Genomic DNA, 21,758 nt, shown 5'->3' with positions numbered 1-21,758 from the left:
AAAATTAGTAACAAATTTATTAAATAAGCAAAATATATATATATATATAATTTAAACCAAATATTTTTTAATTTGAATATTTTAAAATTATTTTAAATATTGGTTTAAATGTCAACTTTATGTTGGTTTCAATGTTATTTAGTTTTATATTTTAAAATAATTAATATGAATAATAATAAACACAAAGAAAGTTACCACTTAATTATTAGCTTTGGGTTATGATGGTGGATTTTTGAAAAGGTGACAAATAAGTTATCATCACCAACCACGCATGTAAAGTGAATTGTAATATTTGATTTAATAAAATTAAATATTAAATTTATTAATATATTAATGAAATTAATTTAATTTTTTTAAATTATAATATATTTAAATAAAAATAATATCTATTAATAATTATATTTTATCAATTAAAATAGTCACAATAAAATAAATATCGGATCTAACAATAAGAATTAATTAATTTTTTTTTTACAATAAAATACTTGAAAATTCATAGTTAAATCCCAGATGTGATAATCTAAAAATTGAGATAATGCTCTAATTTTTGAACTAATACGTGGGTCAATTTAATTTAATAAATATAAATAAATATGTATATAAATACGATAAAATTAATTAATTCGATTAAAATTAACCGTTAATTAAATAATAAAATTTTAATCATTTTAAACTTCTTTTAGTGGTAATTTTGAATTCCAATAATCAATTATATAACATATTATGCAATTAATTTTTCAATTTATATATAAATAATTAAACTAAAATTATGAAACGAAGGTAAATATAATTGTTCTTACTTTTTACCGTGCAAGGAGATGTTCGGCGACGGGCTCGGGGAGCTCGCGGGTTAACCAGGTTCGACTCGGCCAAAAATCGGCTCGCTCGGCGGCAACTGGGCGAACTGAGCGAAGGGCATTGACTTTGACGCCGTCGAGACTTGAAATATGAATTCTCTGTTGCCATGTGTTTGAAAATCTTTACACCGCGCGTGTTTACAGACGCAGAGTGGATATTAATTTTATTCGCATATTTAATATTTTTTAAAATAAACTTTTAAGTTTAATTTTATTTTAAAAACCTTAATTTTATTTTGTATTGAATCCTGCCCTCTAGCCCCACGAGAAACAATATAGTACTCTAATTGTCCTTGAGTAATTATTTTGTCACGGATTAATAGTAAATTTAATTATTAAAATAGCATATTATATAATTTAATAATTGATAAAGTACATAAATTTGATAATGTTTGATTAATATATACACTTAATTTTCTAAAACTGAATAGAAATAAGTAATTATACAGTTTATACCCGACTGCCAAACTTTAATGTTGTATTTAATTACAATTAAAAAAAATATTAATATAATCACAATGTAAATTAATAACGAATTTCATAAATAATTATTTAAAAAATAAATAAATTAATTAAATATGAATGTCACGCGCTTCACTGTCAAAATGGCTGCCCCATGCCCTACTTTCACGTGATGCTCTGTAGCGCCCGCAGCAGGAGATGTCCAGCTGCTCCGCAACAAAACCTCACACAAAACCAAACACCCCAAAATCGAAGATGCAGTGAACACTTTTCAATCCCAAAATGCCGCTGCCCGCTTTTCTTCTCCTCTCTCTCCTCCTCTCATCCGCCGTCGTTGGGACTGGTCGCGCGAAACATGCTCCCCCGCCGCCAGCGGCTTTGACGGCCAGCTATTTCGTCCCAAGCGACGCCGTTTCGCTGCTCTCCTTCAAGCACAAAGCTGACCTAGACAACAAGCTGCTCTACACGCTGAACGAGCATTTCGACTACTGCCAGTGGCAAGGTGTGAAGTGCGCTCAGGGCCGTGTGGTACGCTTCGTCCTCCAGAGCTTCGGCCTACGTGGGATCTTTCCCACGGACACTGTGGCTCGGCTCGACCAGCTCCGTATCCTCAGTTTAAAGAACAACTCGCTGTGCGGTCCGATTCCGGACCTCTCCTCTCTCTTCAACCTTAAGTCACTCTTTTTAAGTCATAACAACTTCTCTGGCTTCTTCCCTTTTCCCATTCTCGCCCTCCATCGATTAACCACTCTTGATCTCTCCTACAATAACCTCACCGGTTCGATTCCGCTCGAGATTACGGGTTTGTCCCGGCTCAATTCGCTCAAGCTCGAGTTCAACCGCTTTAACGGGACGGTTCCGCCGCTGAATCAGTCGTTTCTTGTTGCCTTCAATGTGTCCGGTAACAACCTCACCGGGCCAATACCGGTGACGCCTACGCTCTTGCGGTTCGATATGACGGCGTTCTCATTGAACCCTGGCCTCTGCGGAGAGATCATCAACCGAGCATGCAATTCCCGCTCGCCTTTCTTTGAATCGCCAAATACCGCCTCATCGTCGCAGGGACCGCCACTCGGGCAGAGCGAACAATCGAGGAGCAGCGGATTAGTCATTTTGCCTCCGCCGTCGCCGAAGAAGCATAAAAGAAACGGTCTCGTTCTTGGTTTCGCCGTTGGATTAGCTGTGGTAATCGTAATCCTTCTCTGCATCTTCGCATTCGTCGTGAAGAAACAACGTAAAGCTAACATGAAAGAAGCAAACCCGAAGGAGGTAAGCACAGTGCAAGATCCTGATCATGGAGGCTTGTATCCCGAAACCTCGATGAACGAAACGGGAGTCATAGGACAGAGCAAGGAAACACAACAGGAGAAAGCGATCAAGATTCAAGTTCATGAACCGGCAAAAGGGGTGCCTAGAAGCGGGAATCTGGTGTTCTGCGCTGGAGAAGCGGAGGGGTACACAATGGAGCAACTAATGAGGGCGTCGGCGGAGTTGCTGGGAAGAGGTACTGTGGGTACGACGTACAAGGCGGTGCTAGATAACCAGCTGATCGTGACAGTGAAGAGGCTGGATGCCAACAAGACGGCCATTACGAGCAGCGAAGCGTTTGAGCAACACATGGAAGCAGTCGGCGAGCTAAGACACCCGAATCTGGTGCCACTTCGTGCCTACTTCCAGGCTAAAGGAGAAAGGCTTATCATCTACGATTTTCAACCCAACGGCAGTCTCTTCAATCTAATTCACGGTATTCTATTCATTCATCTGCTTGAGTTTGATTTTAGTTTAAGCTCTGATAATTTTGCTTCCCCGCCGTTCAAGTCTCCTGTTTTCTTCTCTCGGTTTTTAATTTAATCACTCAGTGAGTCGACCCCGAGTTACCCTTTCTACCAGAGTATTTTATTTTTATTTATTTTGAAAAAGTAAATTGGCTTCGTTGTTGCTGATTGGCAACCGGAAGGCACGCGCGTGAAATGAGAATCCGACGTGGCCATTTGTGTTGACCAAGAGAGACGGTTGACTGTTGTATTCTCACATAGCCAAGTGGGACCCAGAACGGATAATATGCGACAGTGACGTGGAGATATATGATTGGCTGCAAACGCGATAAGTTATGGCGCCGAGAGTTATGCTGAAAAGAGCGCCGCAGCTTTTGAGGAGCAGGGCTTCTTTTCGCATTACCGACATTTTTCTTACACCACACAAGAAAAGATAATGATAATAACATTAATAATAAAAGGAAATTTTTCGATCAGACAGGCAAGAAAACTCGAGAGTATGTAAATTGCACGTGACAGTTCAGTTGTCCTTGCAGATTTGTCGAGTTGGGAGTTGCAGGGTTGTATATCTGTTGCTTCTTCTTTTTGGGGTATGGTGTTTGATTTTTTTCCCCAGAAAAATTTCATGTGACTTCGAATTGATAGAGAGAGTTATTAATGCATAAAGTATAATTTTAATATATGCCCACATGGGAACGTGATTTTCATGATATTATATAACACAACAAGAAATTTCGTGCATTCAGCGGTTTTCATGAGATTATAAGTATACTGGTGTGATTAGCATTTTTGATATATCACTGTGGTATTTAGTGTGTTTATATTGTTTAATTACTATAACAAAACATAAGCAAATTATGCAAATGATATCGAGCAGGATCAAGATCTTCAAGGGCAAAACCACTACATTGGACATCATGCTTGAAGATAGCAGAAGATGTAGCACAGGGTCTTGCTTACATTCACCAAGCTTCAAGGCTTATCCACGGCAACCTCAAATCCTCGAATGTCCTCCTTGGTGCCGACTTCGAGGCCTGCATTACAGACTGCTGCCTCTCCATCATAGCAGACTCTTCCATCATTGAAGACCCTGACTGTTTAGCCTACAAAGCACCCGAGACCCGAAAGGCCTCCTTTCGGATCACCCCGAAGTCTGATGTCTACTCCTTTGGAATTCTATTGCTGGAACTCCTGACTGGTAAACATCCATCGCAGCATCCTTTCCTTGCGCCCGATGATCTGCTCGATTGGGTGAGAGCAGCGAGAGAAGACGACGGTGCAGAAAGTGATCGCCTTGGGATGCTGACAGAGGTTGCTAGCATTTGTAGTGTCACGTCGCCGGAACAGAGGCCAGCAATGTGGCAAGTTTTGAAGATGGTACAGAAGATAAAGGAGACGGTAACAGCAGAGGATGGTGGGTCATTTGGATACTCTTAGGGGTTTTTTTTTTTATCCCACTTTCTAACTTAATAGTGCATAGAAGAAAATCGACATTGCAAATTATTGGGAGGGAATGAGAAATTATGGAAGGCGAAAATTGTGAGCTTTTGCAAACTTAAGCTGAATGTTTTTTTGTTCAAATTCTTACACGGATAAAGTTGTATTCGTATCTTTCAACATAATTGTACAGAGGAAAAACAATCTAACAAAATTACTTAGAGTTTTCAGGCTGAAGTAATTTTTAAGCAGTAAAGTGCTTATTCAAGAAAATGCTGCCTAGGCACAGACTGGTATTTTTGACTCCAGAACCGCACGTTCACACAATCTAGTCCATTTCAGAAAGGTAGTTTGCAGGAATGTGGTGGGAACAACTGCGTTCTGAGTGAAGGCTATTATATGAGAAGCTATAGAATAAGAGATAGGGGTCTATTCTTAAAAGCTACCCAAATTGAGTTTATCTCCATTCTTGATTTTCTTTCACTCCGAACATTGTACAGTCACATTGAAAAATTTTCTATGTATCATGCTCCGAAGTAATTGTCTACTACCATTCAATAGTAAGTCAGTGAAATTGTGTAGTAATTACACAATATTGTGTTCTGGTTATTATAAAATTCGAGGGATCATTGCACAATTATTTAATTAATACGATAAAATGTTTGAGCAAGGTGTGATGCTTGCAAGGCACCATAACAGTGCCCGCAAATAAGAATTTGAGTATATTCAAGTTCATAACATAAGCAAAAGACAGGCACAAAATTATGAATTATATGGTAAGACCAATCTTCACAAATTGATAATATTTACAGAAAAGATAAAATATGCATATATAAAGGACAAAAACTTCATACACAAGAGATGAACTTTCCTCTTTCATCATATCCAAAATCAATGGAGCAAAAAGAAAAAAAAAGAGAAACTGAATACCACAGAATACAGCAGCATCAGAGAGCAAATTTACTTTCACCTTATGCTTTCATGCTTAATCAAACTTCTACTGCATTGTAGAACTTTGGTGATCCAGTCCGACAAGTTGCTTCAATGCAGAAAATTTATCCATCTCGCCGAAGTGTTAGCCTTAAGGACAAAAACAACACCAAGCTTCTCTTGCCTATTTACAAACAAGCCTGCACCTCTGGCAAGAAAGAAACTGAATATTTAGAAACGAAACTTCATTCGTGAAAGAAGAAGATATGCTGCAAGACAAATTGGCTTGGTAGAGAAATTTTAGCATGGCCGATAAAATTTGTCAATTGAATGTAAGTTAGGACTTGTTACTGTAATTCAATGAACTTAGGCTTTGCTGCAGAAATGAACTCTGTTTTCTGATATTGAGTCAACAAGATTCCAGTCAAATGATTACCTGCAATAACTCGTGACCTTGCCCTGCTTTGTGTCAGACCATACATGGCTGTCATATATGTACAGGATAAAGAAAGCTAGTGCATAGATGTTGTCATATAATATCAACCAGAGCATGTCGGCGAGGCCTTGATCTCATGATTGTCTCATCGCTGTGCTTAATCCATTCTGAGAGTTTCCAGGGCTTCTGCCACTTCCACTTGAACTGAAGTAGCCACTGATGATGACTCCTTTTCCACCGCCAAAGTTTCCCACTTTGACCTACGGCTGCTAGTTTTTTTATTGACAACTGTCCAACAGGTACCATCTGTATCCACTGACACTTCAACTTATTAAACAAGCAGAAAAGCCACATAAAAAATATAGCAGCAAGTAGGAAAACCACCTTTCGTGTATGGTCTAGGAATGATGCTGACTCACTGATTGATCCATTTACTATCCCAGGTGTAAACTTGAGTTGCTTAGGTGCGGGAAGTGACATAGGAGATAGGGGTCTACTCATTTCATCCGCATAGTGTTTCGATGATGTGCGTGAGTGTGTTTGCTGATTCCAGTCAAAATTAAGCAAATGAATCACATATAGGAATGAGAGATGAATTCTCAAGTTTAAATATCTTGCTTATGGCACTTCTATCATATGGTTCAAAAGAAATCCATTTTTTAGATGTTCAAGAAACTTTATGATATGGCTGCAGATGAATACTGGATACAAGAAGTTAACGAATATTACTTAGCCAAATACTGTTCCAAACTCCATTAGAATAATTCAGCCATATTAGAATGTAACACTACTACCCAGTCCTTGGCATTTTAAATCTCTATGTGCGGTTCAAAGAAAAGTACCAGTGTGTTCTATGAGTTTTAGCAGAGAAAACAGACGATTGCTGTACTGCATAGGGAAAAATGAAACACTGATTGATTGGGTAGGTTATCTCACCAAAGCTGATGCAGACAAGGTTACGGCTGCTGCTTGTTCGCTCATCTTTTGCTCCTTGATGAGCTCTTTTCTCTGGGCTTCACTTTGCCGCAGTAAAGTTGTAAGCTCATTCAATTGCTCTTTCATGTCTTTAATTTCCCTGCCTTTTTCCCAAACTTGGTACCTGTTGACACAAAAAGGTACCAGACTAATAAATCTTACACAGCAAACATGTGAAGTAATCTATGTTCAGGAAGAAGAAATATCCTCCTATGATATTGCACATCATGCCAACTCTGCATTGGGTTTCAAACTAAAAAACCGTCCTATTTGACATCTGTGTTATAATTGATTCTTGAAGCATGTTCACCTTATGAATTGAAGCTTAAAGGAGGGTTAGATTTTCAACCTCAAAAAGACTCAAGAAGACCAAGAAGAAAAGAAATATTTGAAATAATATTGTGTCACCAGAAAATAAAAAAAAATTAACATTGATAATTGAATGAATTAGCGGGGTCAGCATAGTGAACCTCATAAAGGTGGAAGGAAGCAACATGCCTTTCAAAGCAATCGTAGTTTGATATTTTCCTTGAAAGCACTTTCGCTTTCTCTGTAAAACTGACCGATTACATAAATTATTTTTTTTAATTAACTATTTTTGAAAAAATTAAAAACAAAAAGAAGAGCAAAAATTTTATGCATATAATTTTTGAAAGTGAAGCACAAAAATGAGACAACCCAAGAAAAAGGTTTTCCACTAGGTTTTACAAGTACCTTGCTTCTGCGGTAGCATTAAACATATGCTGAAGCAAGTTCTTAGCATCTCCAATTGAGCGAATGTGATTCCAACGTCCACGTCCATGTACAGCACGCTCTCTTTCTTCTGCCTCAGAAAGTTGTGAAGCCATTGCATTGAGGGCATTCAAGGACATGTTCAGCATGTTCTCTAAAGAAGCTATTCTTGCCATTCTTACAGTAGGTGACATGGACAACAATCTAATCAATTATGAAACATAAAACTTGTGAGAACAAGAGTAAATACTCAATCAAAGAGGCCAAAATAGTTGTGCCCTCCATTATCACTTTTATATTTTCAGTTAACAAAATACCCCAGCATTTCACTCATACTGATTTTCATAAATGGCTAAAAGCAAATGAATTCAATATATAAGGCCATTGTGCATGCCTTGAATGTTTGTTCTGTGCTCGCTGGGGACTACATTCATTTGAAGAAACCTCATCTGCTTGCTTCAAAAGGGCTAACTCCTCAGCCAAGGTAGCTTGCCTACAAGCAAGTTGAGTGATAAAGCAATTGTAATACATCATAGAAAGTTTTGTAGGGTACTAAGAACAAAAGATTACAAAGTATTATACACATACACTTGGCTTTGCTTCTCAAACTCAAAACGAACTTCATGTACATTTACCAAGACTTCTAGCTCATGATCAAGCCACTTTTGTAGATATTTTTCATTGCTCTATAAATGCAAATCAAAGTTAAAATGTGTCAGAACACCTTTCCCACATAAACAGTCATAGTAAGAAATGAGACCTCTGTTGGATAAGGAACAAGCTCAGAAAGGAAGAGAAAAAAATTCCAAAGCACAAATACATTGACAATAAGTATAGGGTGGTATGTTGTAGATCTCTCAAGGTGGTTAAACGCAGAGTTCGTACAGCAGTTAAATTCGTACTATTATTGCTGACTCCCAAATAACATACAGCACCGAGATGGAAACACAAATATACCTGTCCATTTGGTGTATGCCCATTGGAATTAACTGAAAGAGACAGAGGAATAATTAGAAAAAAAAAAAGAATTTCTTTAAAAACAATAACTTCAAGCAGTTACCTGAGTTGTCACGTCCAGAAGATTTGCGGGCTTCCAACAACTCCTTTAGCCTTTTGGTCGCCATTGCTGCCTCCTCTGTCTTCCTTTGCAGAACCTGAGAAAAGAGTTGTATATTTTCTTCATCATTTTATAGGAACACTTTGAATATTGTAAAAGATGTGCGAATGCAAGTTTAGAAAACATAAGACACCACAAACATGAATGCATCACAATTATTTCCCCCTTTCATGTTTCCCATTGACAACTGGATACGAAAGTTGAAGTCCGTCTGATTCAATGACTTTGGTTCACATCTTCCCAAATGTTATCCAATTTCTTTTTTTTCCAACAACAGGATGACAATAGGAAAATGAAGAATATTAACAACCACCACAATACACGCCGGCATCATTACTTAAAACTTACAGGTGCTGAACAGAGCACACTCCACATCCATGTTATTAGAACTGACATTTTAAACAGCTCTATTGAATGTTTCTATTTATAATTTTTTTGAAATAAAAATAATAGAAGTATCTATTTATTGAATGTTTCTATTTATTATCTTTACCATTCTCTGACGTTGATTAAGGGCTTCAAGTTTGTGTCTTTCATATTCATTTCTCCTGCCTTCCTTCTTGAGCTGTTCAACAGCAATTAAAAACAAGTAACAAAAACATTAAGATGCATTGCAATGACATAGTTAATCAAATACATAGCAGAGTTAAGTGGGAATACCAATATTATCACAAAGAAGAACTAAATAGAAAGATGAAAACACCATGATTCTAATAATCAGTAAGGAGACTTGGCTAGCTAGAGAAATGCATCAGTGAAGGTTTCTTGAAATGCATAGAAAATAGAGAGAGCTCGGATGTCAGATAGGCATTTTTTAAGACTGAATGCACCCAATGCAATTTATGACATGGCATGGAGCCCAAGAATGTATGAAGAATCATGCAAACTTCCATGAAAATTGTGCCACTAAAGATCTCTGTTTTAAGACAGTATCAGAAAACACACACAAATAGGTTTATGAAGAACGATTTCTTCTGTAGATACAGATTGTAGTGTCAAAAGAACGTGAAGCACCTGCAGCAATTCCTTCTCACGAGAGGCCTTCCATTGTCGAAATTGTTCTGCTTCTTGTTTTATCTTATGCTGTAACTGAACCTGTAAATGGAGACCAAAGAAAACTTAAGCTAACCCAAATTTGAGTAATAATAAAATCTTAACTTAATCAACCTTTTGAGCCTTAGTACACTGTATTTCAGCTTGCAAACGCTTTGCTGCCTCATCACTTCTTTGCTTTTGCTTCAACAATTCAACCTGGCTTTCTTGTTTCTTCTTAAGATCCAAAATCTGGCTTTGATGATGCAAGTTTTAGAGAATCAAGCAAGAATAGTAGGTCATGACAACAGAATGACAATAAGAGAATTTACAGTATCACCTGTGCCTCAAGTGCTTTCAGTTTTTGTACATGAATCTCCTGTGCTTTGTGGGTGTGCCCATCAGAATTAGCTGCAAGGTTTTCAACTTCAGCCAATAAATGGTCTCTCTCTTGCTGCAGTCGCACCATACAACATCAGTCATCACTTGTAGGTATTGTAAAATTAAAAAATTCAGTGATTCAAATTGACCTGTACAATTCTCTTCTCCGCTTCGAGTTCCATAATTTTCTTCTTGAAGTGTAACTTGAGAGCTTCAGTGTCATCAACTCCAAAAAGTCTCATCTCAGCCTGCAGAAAGAGTTAAAAGCCTGCCTTAGCCATGGAATGAGGCAAAGTCATAAATTCTCCCTGAATAGATGCATTTTCTATGAGATGTATAGAACTTTACTAAATACTACTCTTTGTTAGAAGATACTGAAATTAAATAAGGCCTTGTGGCAATCAGCCTTTCTGAACACTATGCTTATCCTCACCAACTTGATGACAACGGAATTCACGATCCAAGAACATTATTTTCCAAGATCTACAGCTCATATATCAACTGTCATCTAGTGGTTATAAATCCCACTCCTCAAGACTGGCTAAAAATCAACTAGAATACTTTCGTAAGTGCCTTATAAACATCAAGAAAAGGGCAGTATGGAATTTTCTTGAAGAAAAGGAATGTCCGAAGTACTACATCACTAATTAGGATTTCCGCAGTTTTTGTCACACCTGAAGGTTTTGCATGAATAATGTCCTAGGAAATCCTATACAGAAAACAATTACTTTTGTCTCACAAAATATAGACACGTTCTTTGGAACTGATAATTATTCTTTTTGAGGATTGATTAATTGACCAAGTAAAATTCTGGCTGCATATAAGCAAGTGCACAGAGCAGACCTCTTTCTCCTCTAAACGTTTGTTTAGCTCATGCAATTCTTTGTCCATGGTATTCCGCCGGAGTGCATGCTCCCATTCTTTTGCCACTTCATCAACTTCCTTAGAATTTTCACCTGCAGAAGCAATCACGCCTGAAAATTAATAATACTAAGGAAGAAGAAAGGAGACTGCGAAAGGGGAACAGGAAAAATGCAAGTGATGCAGTCTATTTCTAATAAATAGAGCTACAGCCAAAAGAAGGTAGTATTCCACAGATCCATGCGCTCAACACCCACTTTTCCTCACATCCAAAACGTCAGGAAAAAGGAGTAAATAAAATGCAAAAAGCCAGGATAGTCATAAGCAATGAGCATCTTTTCTATGCACCTCCTGGATCTTAATCAAGTCTACTTCAAGCATTATTTAATGATGGTTCATACAAGTTGACTAAGCATTTTACCCGATGTGGTTCCACTCATTTGATAATCAGATGAATCTATGCTCTGAAAACCCCTCTTAAGTCCATCACTTTTTGAAAAATAGACTTTTTCTTCCTGTGAGACAAATAGAAAAGAGTATAAATTAACTAACAGTCATATCAAGCAGCTGTACATGAGCACATTATTGTTACAAAGGAACAACTCTGGTTTGCTAGTATTGAAGAAAATTATTGACATCCCAATCCACAAGTCAGAAGAAAAATATTTATCAAGGGAAAAACGAAGAAATGAGGAAAACGATGAAGGAGAATTGTTTATAGAGAAATACTTGGGCATCAATTTCACATTGCTCTATGACGGCACATCTACTGCGATATTCATGAAGTTTTCGACAAAGATCCTCATTGGAAGCCTCCAGCCAAGCAACCTTTTCCTTGAGAACCTGTAAAACCAACAACTTTATATATTCTGAACTGCTATCAACCAACTCACAAGTTCTCCATTGAGTTTGACAGAAGTCAGGTACCAGTATCTGATCCGATTGGGCTTCTCCTCCACGAGCACAAAGCTCTGCCTGTAAGAAGCTTAGCTGCTGACGCATTCTTTGCATCTCATTAGATATAACATCTCTATTAACCTGTGCAGAAAAATATATGATTTGTATTTGCTCCTGCCTGCTAGGATGTAAAACACAAAGACTACGAAGATCCAATCAACATTTGGCTAAAGGCACTAGTTACAACTCCTAATATGGCCATAGGAAAGTCATATAAGTACTTACAACAGGCTTATTCTCAATATTGCGAGCACGATTTGCATACTTGAGAGTGTTGAGACTTTCCTCAGCATTGATGTCAGCAGGGCTGATACAAGCTGGAAGAAAAATGAAATTTGCTGTCCATATCAGGAAACAGAAAAACCCTAGAGTTTTACTCAAACTAACCATCCAAGGAATGATTGTCGTGTGTGTTTCAAGGGTGAAAACAATATCACTTAAAAGTTTACCTATCATTACAGTTCTGCTGTTCCCACCAAGGGAATCCTGCCAAAATGCAAAAACAGATTTTGTTTAAAAAAATAACCAGATACGATAGCTTCCTTATTGGAGAGACTGATAGATGTAACAAATCACTCTTAAATCTCGTCAAGCCCCACAAAAGGAATTTTAAGACCATTATCAACCAACAATTGTATATGATCATCCTTTCTAGCAAATAACAGCTATTCACCAACACATCAGTAAATGGTAAATCTCTAAATAAGCTAGAAACTGTTGTTCTTTCCTTAGTGAAATATTTTGAAAAAAAAATCTAAAAAATAGATGGCAAAAAATACTTATGATTGACAAAGCCACAGAATAAAAAGAAAAAAAAAATGTCGTAAGGTCACCATATCAATAGCCAATGCAAATTTCAGGAAGAAATCAGGAAGAAACTTAGATGCACAACTTCATGGTGCACTATCAAGCCTCTAACCTGCAGGAGTCGAGTCAGTTTGCTGTCGCGGTATGGAACATGTGCACCTTCTTTCCGCTTTTTCTCATCCCCAAGTGCACTTATAACATTACCAAGTGCAAGAAGCCCCCTATTAATGTGAATTCCTGTTCATCATGATAAGCAGGATATTTGTAACCATTGGTATCATTGACTCAGGTATATATTAAGTGAGAAGCATTTACCAACCTTCTTTCAGACGAAGACCATCTGACCCAGTTCTTTTAGCTCGTTCTGATCCAGCAAGATCTACTAAATGGAGCTTAGCACAAAAGTATTCCTCCCCCATGTCCTCATCTGGAGTGTCATCAACTGAGGAAGCTGAATGGATCTTGCGCATCTGTTCCAATGTGATCGTGAAGATGGCATGGGAGCGACTTTTGCAATCATGCAGAAGGAATCACATGCCACTAGGTTAGGAAGATTTAGCAGTAAGTTACAAACATGAAATAAGCTCTTAGCATATAATTTATCACTTCAATTTAAATGTCAAGCAAATTAGTGACCAAGCACATCACAGCCTTAGCATATAATCCCACTATTAAGCTCAGTATGCCCAAATATACAGCTATTCATGCTTGAAATTACATGTACCAGAAGAAAAAGGAAGTTAAGCTAATGCAAAAACAGAAAATCTATGTACTGTACAAAATTCAACAATTAGAAGTAGAACCACTACATGTACATCGATCTCCTAAAGTTAGTTATGCTTCCTTTCACGGGGTAAAAGGTTTTTCACATTTTTTCACCGAAGATTATTCTCACATTTTCTATTATACCATAGGTTTCTGTTAAAAAGAAACATAATGGAGCTGCTTTAAAACTTCAGAAAGCGTAAAAAATAACATAAGATGTTTAGAAATGATCTCTGAAACTTAGCCAATTATTACAGTACTAGAATTCAGACCAGCCTTACAAAGTTTTCTAGCCCAAAAATCTCAAAATTATAAGTTAGACAGTGAAAAACCTCTGGGATAGAACTGCTACATCATCCAAATTCTAACTCTCCTAGTTGCATTTAGGCAGAGATTAAAGGTGGTAATTTCAAGGTTTACCTTGACTGGTTGTTCATATTTGTACTCCCAGTTGCCCTACTTAAGGATCCTTGCTCCAAGCAAGCCACCATTTCTTGCAGTGTAGCAACAGCAACGTCAGTTGTCCCTGCTAATGTTATTACTCCATTTGATGATTCACGAATTTGAATCGGTGGCCTTCCAGGAACAGAAACTTTTCCAGCATGTCCATTAGCAGTTGAGGATTTGTTTACAGATACAGAATCAAGCAAGTCCCTCACTTCTTCTTTAAAAATCTTGAAACCAAAAACTCTTAATTAAATATATGAAATGAAGAAAGAGAAATCTTTAGAAATAACAAATTATGAGAACATCTTGTTATGTTGCCAATTCCTGATAATATTCTTAAGATTGGCCTGATTCAAATGATCCCTTCAGTGTATCATGTAAGCTGTCCAGCATTCCTCCCACCTTTTGGGTTCATTGGATACAAGTACAGAATTCTGAGTTTGAACCAAATCTGTCAGATAGCAGTAGAATACCTCTATAAAAGAAACATGTAACTGAAATTCTGTTTGATTCTTCAATGTTTCAATTTTGTTGAATAGTGCACTCATAACTTGAGGAATCAGTCCTGTTTGGCAACCATCTCTCAATCCAGTCCCCATAGTATATGTCTTCCCAGATCCTGTCTGCAGCACTTGAATATATCAATTGCTAATTGAAATGATGACTAAATGAAACTGGTTAGTGTAGATTTTGCACAATATAAACATTACCTGACCATAAGCGAGTACAGTAGCATTGTAACCTTGGACCAAACCATCGACAAGGGGAAGGACACATTCTTCAAACATTCCAGATGACCGGGAACCATCATTTCCATACACATAATCAAATGTGAAGGAATGTGTACCAATTTGTACCTGCACATAGTAAATAAGGTTTTGAAAAGATCTTATGGAAGCCAAAAGTTCAAAAAGAAAACATCTTAGTTCTCACCAATGTGTGTGCGGAAGGGGGTTGGCTGGGGGGCCGAGGGAAGAGGGGCGGGGGTGTTGGTGATGTACGTGAAGGGGTGGGGGGCATGTGTATACATGAATTTAGATTCTATATCTTGCATCTGTCTTGAGGAAAATATTTTTTCCCCTTTAATCTTGTAGCCAGTTACTCACACACGCCAGAATCAGATCCCCCATTTTTCATCCACCATGCTTTCGTTACAAGTGAAGAAAGGTGTGACACAAGGACAAACGCATTGTAGCAAATGTTGCTACACACTCTGACAGTTCTCGTCCACCATGCTTTCATGGCAAAGAAGGGGTGACAGTGACACAAGAACAAAGCCATAGTAGCAGACGTTCAAAATATTGTAAGGAGCTTAGTTGTATAAAGTTTAAGTTCTATACCATGTACAATTCATGAATAAATTCTCTCGTGTATAGTGGATGTGTAGAACAATACAAAAGATTGTGTACATATAACCATAGAATTGTACATCAGTTACATATCAGTAGATATATATCCCTTTTAAGGAGGAAGCAAACATTAGTCTTCACATCTCTGGTCATATTTTAAATAAGAGACAGTCTTCTTATAGACTAGAGGTATTTGCAAAACACAAAAATTCTTTGCACCCAATGAAAGTCTAGAATCCAGCTCCCTCATCAGTAGTTTTTCACCAATCCAGCTCAGTGACAGAAAGATCAAAAACCAAGTCAAAAAATCGAATCGCAATAAAGAACGCTCCATTTCTGACAGATACAGAAACTTTTTCATGAATTGATCAGAATATGTAGGGAAAAGAATTAACTGGGTATTGAAAAATGGTAAGCAAGTATATAATATGAAGTCGAATCAAAATAAAACACAGCCTATCAAATCGAAAGTACATAATATTGTTCTCTCATGGAAGTTCAATTTCGTAAAAACCAAAGCAAATAAAATAAAATACACGTTGAGGCAAACAGTTCTACAGTTTTTACGAGACACTAAAAAAATGAAGAGACTGCCAAACAAAGTACCAGTAGTAATTAATCCCCGACAAATCTATTCAATCAGTTCTATATGAACCAAAAACAGAAATAAACACATACTTTCAGCTCGGTGAACAAAATCCTAGATACGAACCGACCAGAAAAATCAGAATAAGAAACACACTAACCGTTTTAGCATGTCATCAAGGACTGAATTGTAAGAAACGTAGAGGAGCTTACCTGAGGTTTCCCAGGTGTAACCGTTACGCATTCTTTACACCCTTGAGCACGCTCGTCGGCGATTAATGGCCGTATGTGAAGTGCAACTTTCACACAACAATTCTCCGAGGAAAACGACTCCATGAAGCAAATAGCAAACGGAGAGAAAAAGAGAAGAAAGAGAGTGATAGTAAGTCGTGGAGAGAAGAAGATCAGCGCCTCATTATCGGATCAGTTGAGGAGGATTATGATGATGAAGAAAATGACGCAGCAACGGAAGCTAGGTGGAGAGAGAGAGAGAGAGAGAGTTTGGTGTTCGGTAATGTATAACGGTGTGTTCGGATGATTAGATTAGTTAGTTTGAAAAGAAGAGTACCAGAAGGGAATAGAATGTAACTGCAGCGACAACCACCGCCATCACTTTCCTTCTTTTTCACTGCTCACAGGTCATACGGCAGCTACTGTTTGCAGAGAGAGACAGATGGAGAGAGAGGGAGAAGGGCATTGCCCAAAAAATGACCACAACGGTGGCGTTTTGATATAACTAGGTATCTGTCTTACACTTCTTCCGCCAACCTCGCTCTTTTTTTTCATGTTTAAAAATATTTAAATTAAATATTTTCTGTCAATTTTTTAAATGTGCATCTTTTTATATTGGAATAATATTTACATTTTTACTAACAATTTAATGACTAAGACAATTTACTATTAAAATCCAACCAACAAAAATTAATTATTTGCCTCGCGTAAATGTTAATTATTGTTCATAATTAAGTTCAATTTAAACTATAATTACTAAATAAATTAGGTAACATATATCATCATAATAATTAATTAAAAATATATTTATTAAATTAGTGTTACAAGTGAAATATACACAATAACATAATATAACTTCAACTTATAAATACTTTATAATATTCGTTACATGTAATTATTTGTTAATCTCTACATTTACATTTTTTTTAATTATAATAACTAGTATCTTATAATATTATATTAATAAAGTGTCCACATCTCGACTTAATTTAATAAAAAAAAAAAAAGCAATTAAGGAGTGTCAACATCTCTAATAAACATTCCCCAAAGAATAAAAAATCACTTTCCAATTTTGTGTAGCTAAAAAATAAAATTGTGAAATTTAAATGAGATAAAATTTAACTAAACTTATAATAATTTAACTAAACTTATAATTTCACCTTAAAAATTTTAAATTTACGACGAACTACTCAATTTTTTTTAGTATTTAAAATTATTTTTTCATGCAAATGGGTAAATAATAAATGTGTTTGAATTTATAATCTTAAATTTAAACATCGTGTAAAATATATCTTAAAATTTAAAATAATTAATAGTAAATTAAAACTCATATCAAACATGCATAGTTAGCGACTGTTAAAATAGTTGTAATGAGATGGTTGAATTTATTTATGTTAGTTTTTTAATTAATCAGTTTATAATAGTTAATCAAGATTAAATCTCGTTTATAAATACTAAATTTTTCATTAATAAAAATAAGTTGTTCATTTTTCAAACTCTCAATATTTATCATTTTTCTCGTACTCATTATTGGTTAAATTTTTTTTTTATTTATCAAAAAAAATATTCATTATTTTTCTTTTAATTTATGCGTGATTTCAAACTTTAACATCGATGATGATTTTAAAAGTAGTGTTGAAATTTCTTAATAAAAATATTTTCAATCTTAATTAGTCTTTCTCATCAAAGTTTTTACAATTCCGAACAAATTATTTTCAAATCGAACCACTATATTTTCTTTAATTGCTAATTTTATTATGAATATTTTTTTTTTTCAATTGCTCGTATTTTTTTTTTTAATATTCATGGTCCAATAATAAAAGTAAATCATGATTAAAACAAAAGCTCTTCATTAATGCTACTTCATTTGTTAGATCTTTGACTACTTATGTTGTTTTTGAAGGGATTATTAAGTTAATGCACCTAATTATGACATGATTAATTAACAAATTATTATCAGACTTTTATAATTAATCTCCTTAAATTAATTTATTTAGACAATAAGCCGTAAGCAGAGAAGCCAAAGCGAGCAAAAGTGCTTTTGGGAGGGGTGGGGGAAAAAAGGAGGTGGTAAAAATTGAAGAAGCGAAAGCGATAGGCACAGTGAAAACGGAGCAAAAGTAAGAAGCTGGATTTCGGGTCCCACATCGCATGATCTATCTACAGAATACGTGGTCCCCACTACCAGTACTCTTCCCTTTTTTTTCATTTATGGTAATAATCGATTCTCCCGTGCATTTATTTTATTTTTTATTTTTTCGAGTAAACTGAAAAATATTTATTTTTTTAATTTTAATTAAAAATATCTTATTTTAAAAACGTAATATAAGATAATAATTTGAGCTCGAACCTTATTTTATACCAATGTGAAACATTTCCTACTTAACTTAGTGTAACATAATTAATTTTGGTAACAAAAGTTAGTAAAAAAATATAAAGAAATAAATATTTTAAAATTTGATAATTATATATATATGTACATAGAACCTCATATGATAAAAGATTGGAAATTGAAGTTTAACAAATTTGATAATTGTAGTAAAGTAAATCACAAGCTAATCATATATACATATATATATATGTATGCTACTAATTTTTTTTGCCTTTAACCCACCACATAAATACCTATAAAAACTTAGAGAAGAAGATAAATAGCGGACCTAAAGTACCATAAATAAAGATTGTGCTCCTAACTCTAAGTTGTTGGATTCTCTTAGTCGACCATTATTTAAATTGAATTGATTTTTTATAATAAAAATTAATTAATTTGGATTGATTTGATGTTAAACTTAATTAAGTTGTTAATCATGATTTAAAGTAGATAACCATGATATAAGTTATCAACATGCTTTCGGTATACAACGAACCTAACCCACTTTAATTTGTTTACGAGAAAATATTTCATAATCAATGATTAATCACTTTTTTTAGAACTAACAAACGACAAATTATTATTATTATTACTCTTTGAAGCTTGATTATTACGTTTTATTTTTTATTCGGTATTTTTAAAAATGATGTTTGATTTTTTATACGCAAATGAGCTTAATGTAGAATTTGATGTGCGTAACAAGTTATCAATTTATTAGGCCTGTTTATAAGTAATCAATTACAGTTAAACAGTTATAAGTCTTAATATATGCATATATAATATCTGTAATTATTATTTTATGATAGATAAAATATAAAATAACAAAACTTGATAATATAAAAAAACGATTTTAGTCTCAAACTCGCACGCATGATTTTATTTTCTTATTATTCCATCAACAGAAAAAAAAAAAGTTGAAAGACTGCGTGTCGATTTGGAAGATCTAACGTACTATACAAAAATTATTTCTATTATAGATTCAGGTATGCTTTGTATTTATTTTTTGTTATTCAGTACGAAATTTATTTACAATTATTTTTAAATTTGGTTTAATTTAATCTTACAAGTGAGATAATTATTTTTTAAAAAATATACAATTTATAATTATATATTTGTATTAAGCTTATCGATAAAATTATTTAATTTGAATTAAATATAAGATTATATATTAAATTTTCATACTAAATACAATTTATTATCCGAAAAATTCACAAAATATTTGACACTGGTGGGATTTACTGTGTAATTATTGCTGCCAATTAAAAAATATTATGTTTGGTCAACAAAATTTGTTCATGCCATTGGGATACATGACATAATATAGTCTTTAGAAAATTTAAAAGTAATAATTAATTATAGTTTCTTTTTCATTAAAATTGTAAAAATAATAATATAATAAGAATCCAATGCACATGCAATACTTTTGCTAATTATAAAAATTTAGTAACGTGTTATATTATATTATATTATATTTAAATGTTAAAAAATTAACAAAAGTATACAACTTCAATGCACAAAATAACTTTCAAATCCCATTATTTTAATTTTAATTTTAATTTTCAATTATTAAAAATATGTTACACTAATTTTACATAAAAATTTCATATAAATTTTAGATTATTCTCAAACATAAGCTCGACATATTAAATAAATAAATATAGTATATGATTGACTGTAGTATTAATTAATTTTATTTTGATCTCATTGTGGACCTTCTGTGACATTTTTAGTCGTGACCAAAACTTTACCTCTTTTACTTTTTTGGAAATCCAATGCTACAAACCACGCCATACAATATCTTGATTAGGGTTTTTGTTTAAAGAAAAATAACATAATATCATATACAAAAAATATATATATATAATAATTGAAATTTAAAAAAGAATATAATTAATTATTGAATTAAAACACTCACGGATTTGGATTTGCGTGATCAATGCACAAATTCAAATAAAGTAGCGTTCTATTTTATGATATTCGACCAAAAATAAATTTTTAAAATTTAACAAAGAATAAGACGGACGACGCTCTCCAGATAACTCTGAATATGATTTCATCGTGAAAGATTGTAGGCAAATGTCGGCTTCAAGACCGAACATAGTTGTGAAGTGGATTAGACGATAATGTACTTCAAGAGCGATTGTGTTTAATTCATTTTTTTTTATTTCTATTATATTTTAAATTATGCTATATGTAATTTAATCATAATTTTTATATTCGAATGTAATTAAATCAACTTCGTTTACATTTTAGGTTCTAATAAATATTTTTTTTCTATTTAATTGAGTAAAAATATAATTGATGTCATTAACATTATTTTAACTTAAATTTATATATCATTTTTATTTATTTATAGTATTGCTCCCTAAGGGCCCATGAGCCCATTATCCTACTCATATTTTAATTTTATATCTTAAAGTCCATTTAAAATTTGGAAGTCCAAAATTTTACTGTAATAATTTTTTTATAATATAAAAATAAAATGGAATGTTACTACTCAATTGATAACAATAAAATAATAAAAAAAAATTAATTTATAAAACATTATATTCTTATTATTATGGTTAATATTTCAATTATTTATCATAGTAAATAATAAATAGTTTAAATTAATATTTTATCAAAAGAGTTATATATATATATATATATAGAACTACAAAGATAGTATCTTTTGATATTTTATTTATAAAAGGCAAAAAAGAAAAACAGTTAATGGTAAAAGTAATTTACATATTAAATTCTAAAATTTATATATATAAAAAACTATACTGAATTAATAATGTCATTTTTTAATATAATTTTTACTTTTTTCAAACTAAATTACATAAAAATTTATAAACAAATGTTCTGTTTATATCTTAATTTTCTTTTTCCCTAAATATAAAAAAAATCGTAAAATATGCATAAATATTATAATGTTGCATTCTTCCTTGAATATGGTAATGGATAATTAATAACACGAAAAATAATAACAATATATATATATATATTTTTATACTTTAAAGTATTACGATATAAATAAAATCAAATCAGATATAGAATATTATAAGTAAATTGTATTTAATCAAAAAGAATGAATACATAAGCGAACCTATATCCATAACGAAATATATTTTTTCATAATAATGTAAATATTCTAAATTAATATGGAACTATAAAAATTAATTTTAGTTACTGACGAAATAACAATAAATAAAATAAAATGCATGTGTGTGATTTGTAAACTATTACTGTATTTTATGTTGTCGATT

The 21,758-nt window shown here is 33.8% G+C and overlaps 2 protein-coding genes across 4 annotated transcripts; one reads left to right on the top strand and one right to left on the bottom strand.

The window, feature by feature from the left end:
• The first annotated feature begins 1,487 nt into the window (after positions 1-1,487).
• Positions 1,488-4,772, top strand: LOC110814449 (Leucine-rich repeat protein kinase family protein). The gene is made up of 2 exons (XM_088217091.1): positions 1,488-3,063; positions 3,972-4,772. The coding sequence occupies exons 1-2, from the start codon at positions 1,602-1,604 to the stop codon at positions 4,529-4,531; spliced, it is 2,022 nt and encodes a 673-aa protein (XP_088073217.1). The 5' UTR covers positions 1,488-1,601; the 3' UTR covers positions 4,532-4,772.
• Positions 4,773-5,271: 499 nt separating this feature from the next.
• On the bottom strand, positions 5,272-16,630 carry LOC110814338 (kinesin-like protein KIN-4A). 3 transcript variants are annotated; one of them, XM_088217090.1, is made up of 27 exons: positions 16,119-16,248; positions 14,905-15,206; positions 14,682-14,828; positions 14,445-14,594; positions 13,945-14,198; positions 13,079-13,266; positions 12,872-12,996; positions 12,402-12,438; positions 12,178-12,269; positions 11,923-12,033; positions 11,725-11,838; positions 11,417-11,510; positions 10,978-11,090; positions 10,284-10,382; positions 10,094-10,207; positions 9,889-10,005; positions 9,736-9,816; positions 9,215-9,286; positions 8,665-8,758; positions 8,562-8,593; positions 8,193-8,290; positions 7,999-8,097; positions 7,587-7,808; positions 6,834-6,996; positions 6,282-6,440; positions 5,898-6,212; positions 5,272-5,669 (listed from the first exon to the last, which is right to left on the bottom strand). In XM_088217090.1, exons 2-26 carry the CDS (start codon positions 14,989-14,991, stop codon positions 5,991-5,993), a joined length of 3,084 nt encoding a protein of 1,027 aa, XP_088073216.1. In that variant the 5' UTR covers positions 14,992-15,206; positions 16,119-16,248; the 3' UTR covers positions 5,272-5,669; positions 5,898-5,990. The 3 variants fall into 3 exon arrangements, with proteins under 3 accessions (XP_088073216.1, XP_088073214.1, XP_088073215.1); XM_088217088.1 differs by lacking the exon at positions 14,905-15,206 and having other exon boundaries at positions 16,119-16,630; XM_088217089.1 differs by lacking the exon at positions 14,905-15,206 and having other exon boundaries at positions 5,898-6,203; positions 16,119-16,629.
• Between the last annotated feature and the right edge of the window lie 5,128 nt (positions 16,631-21,758).

Source organism: Carica papaya, chromosome 4 (genome assembly GCF_054855325.1).
Source record: "Carica papaya isolate Zhongbai chromosome 4, ASM5485532v1, whole genome shotgun sequence".
Classification (NCBI taxonomy): domain Eukaryota; kingdom Viridiplantae; phylum Streptophyta; class Magnoliopsida; order Brassicales; family Caricaceae; genus Carica; species Carica papaya.
This window is presented reverse-complemented; position numbering and strand designations above follow the sequence as displayed.

What these genes read in the sequence shown, in the direction of transcription:
- LOC110814338 (XM_088217088.1), bottom strand. Translation starts at nt 16,241, where the DNA reads ATGGAGTCGTTTTCCTCGGAGAATTGTTGTGTGAAAGTTGCACTTCAC. An exon ending in CTGTACTCGCTTATGGTCAG is followed by an intron (nt 14,595 to 14,681) that starts GTAATGTTTATA and finishes CAAGTGCTGCAG; the next exon opens with ACAGGATCTGGGAAGACATA. An exon ending in AATATGAACAACCAGTCAAG is followed by an intron (nt 13,267 to 13,944) that starts GTAAACCTTGAA and finishes TGATTGCAAAAG; the next exon opens with TCGCTCCCATGCCATCTTCA.
- LOC110814449 (XM_088217091.1), top strand. Translation starts at nt 1,602, where the DNA reads ATGCCGCTGCCCGCTTTTCTTCTCCTCTCTCTCCTCCTCTCATCCGCC. An exon ending in TCTCTTCAATCTAATTCACG is followed by an intron (nt 3,064 to 3,971) that starts GTATTCTATTCA and finishes GATATCGAGCAG; the next exon opens with GATCAAGATCTTCAAGGGCA.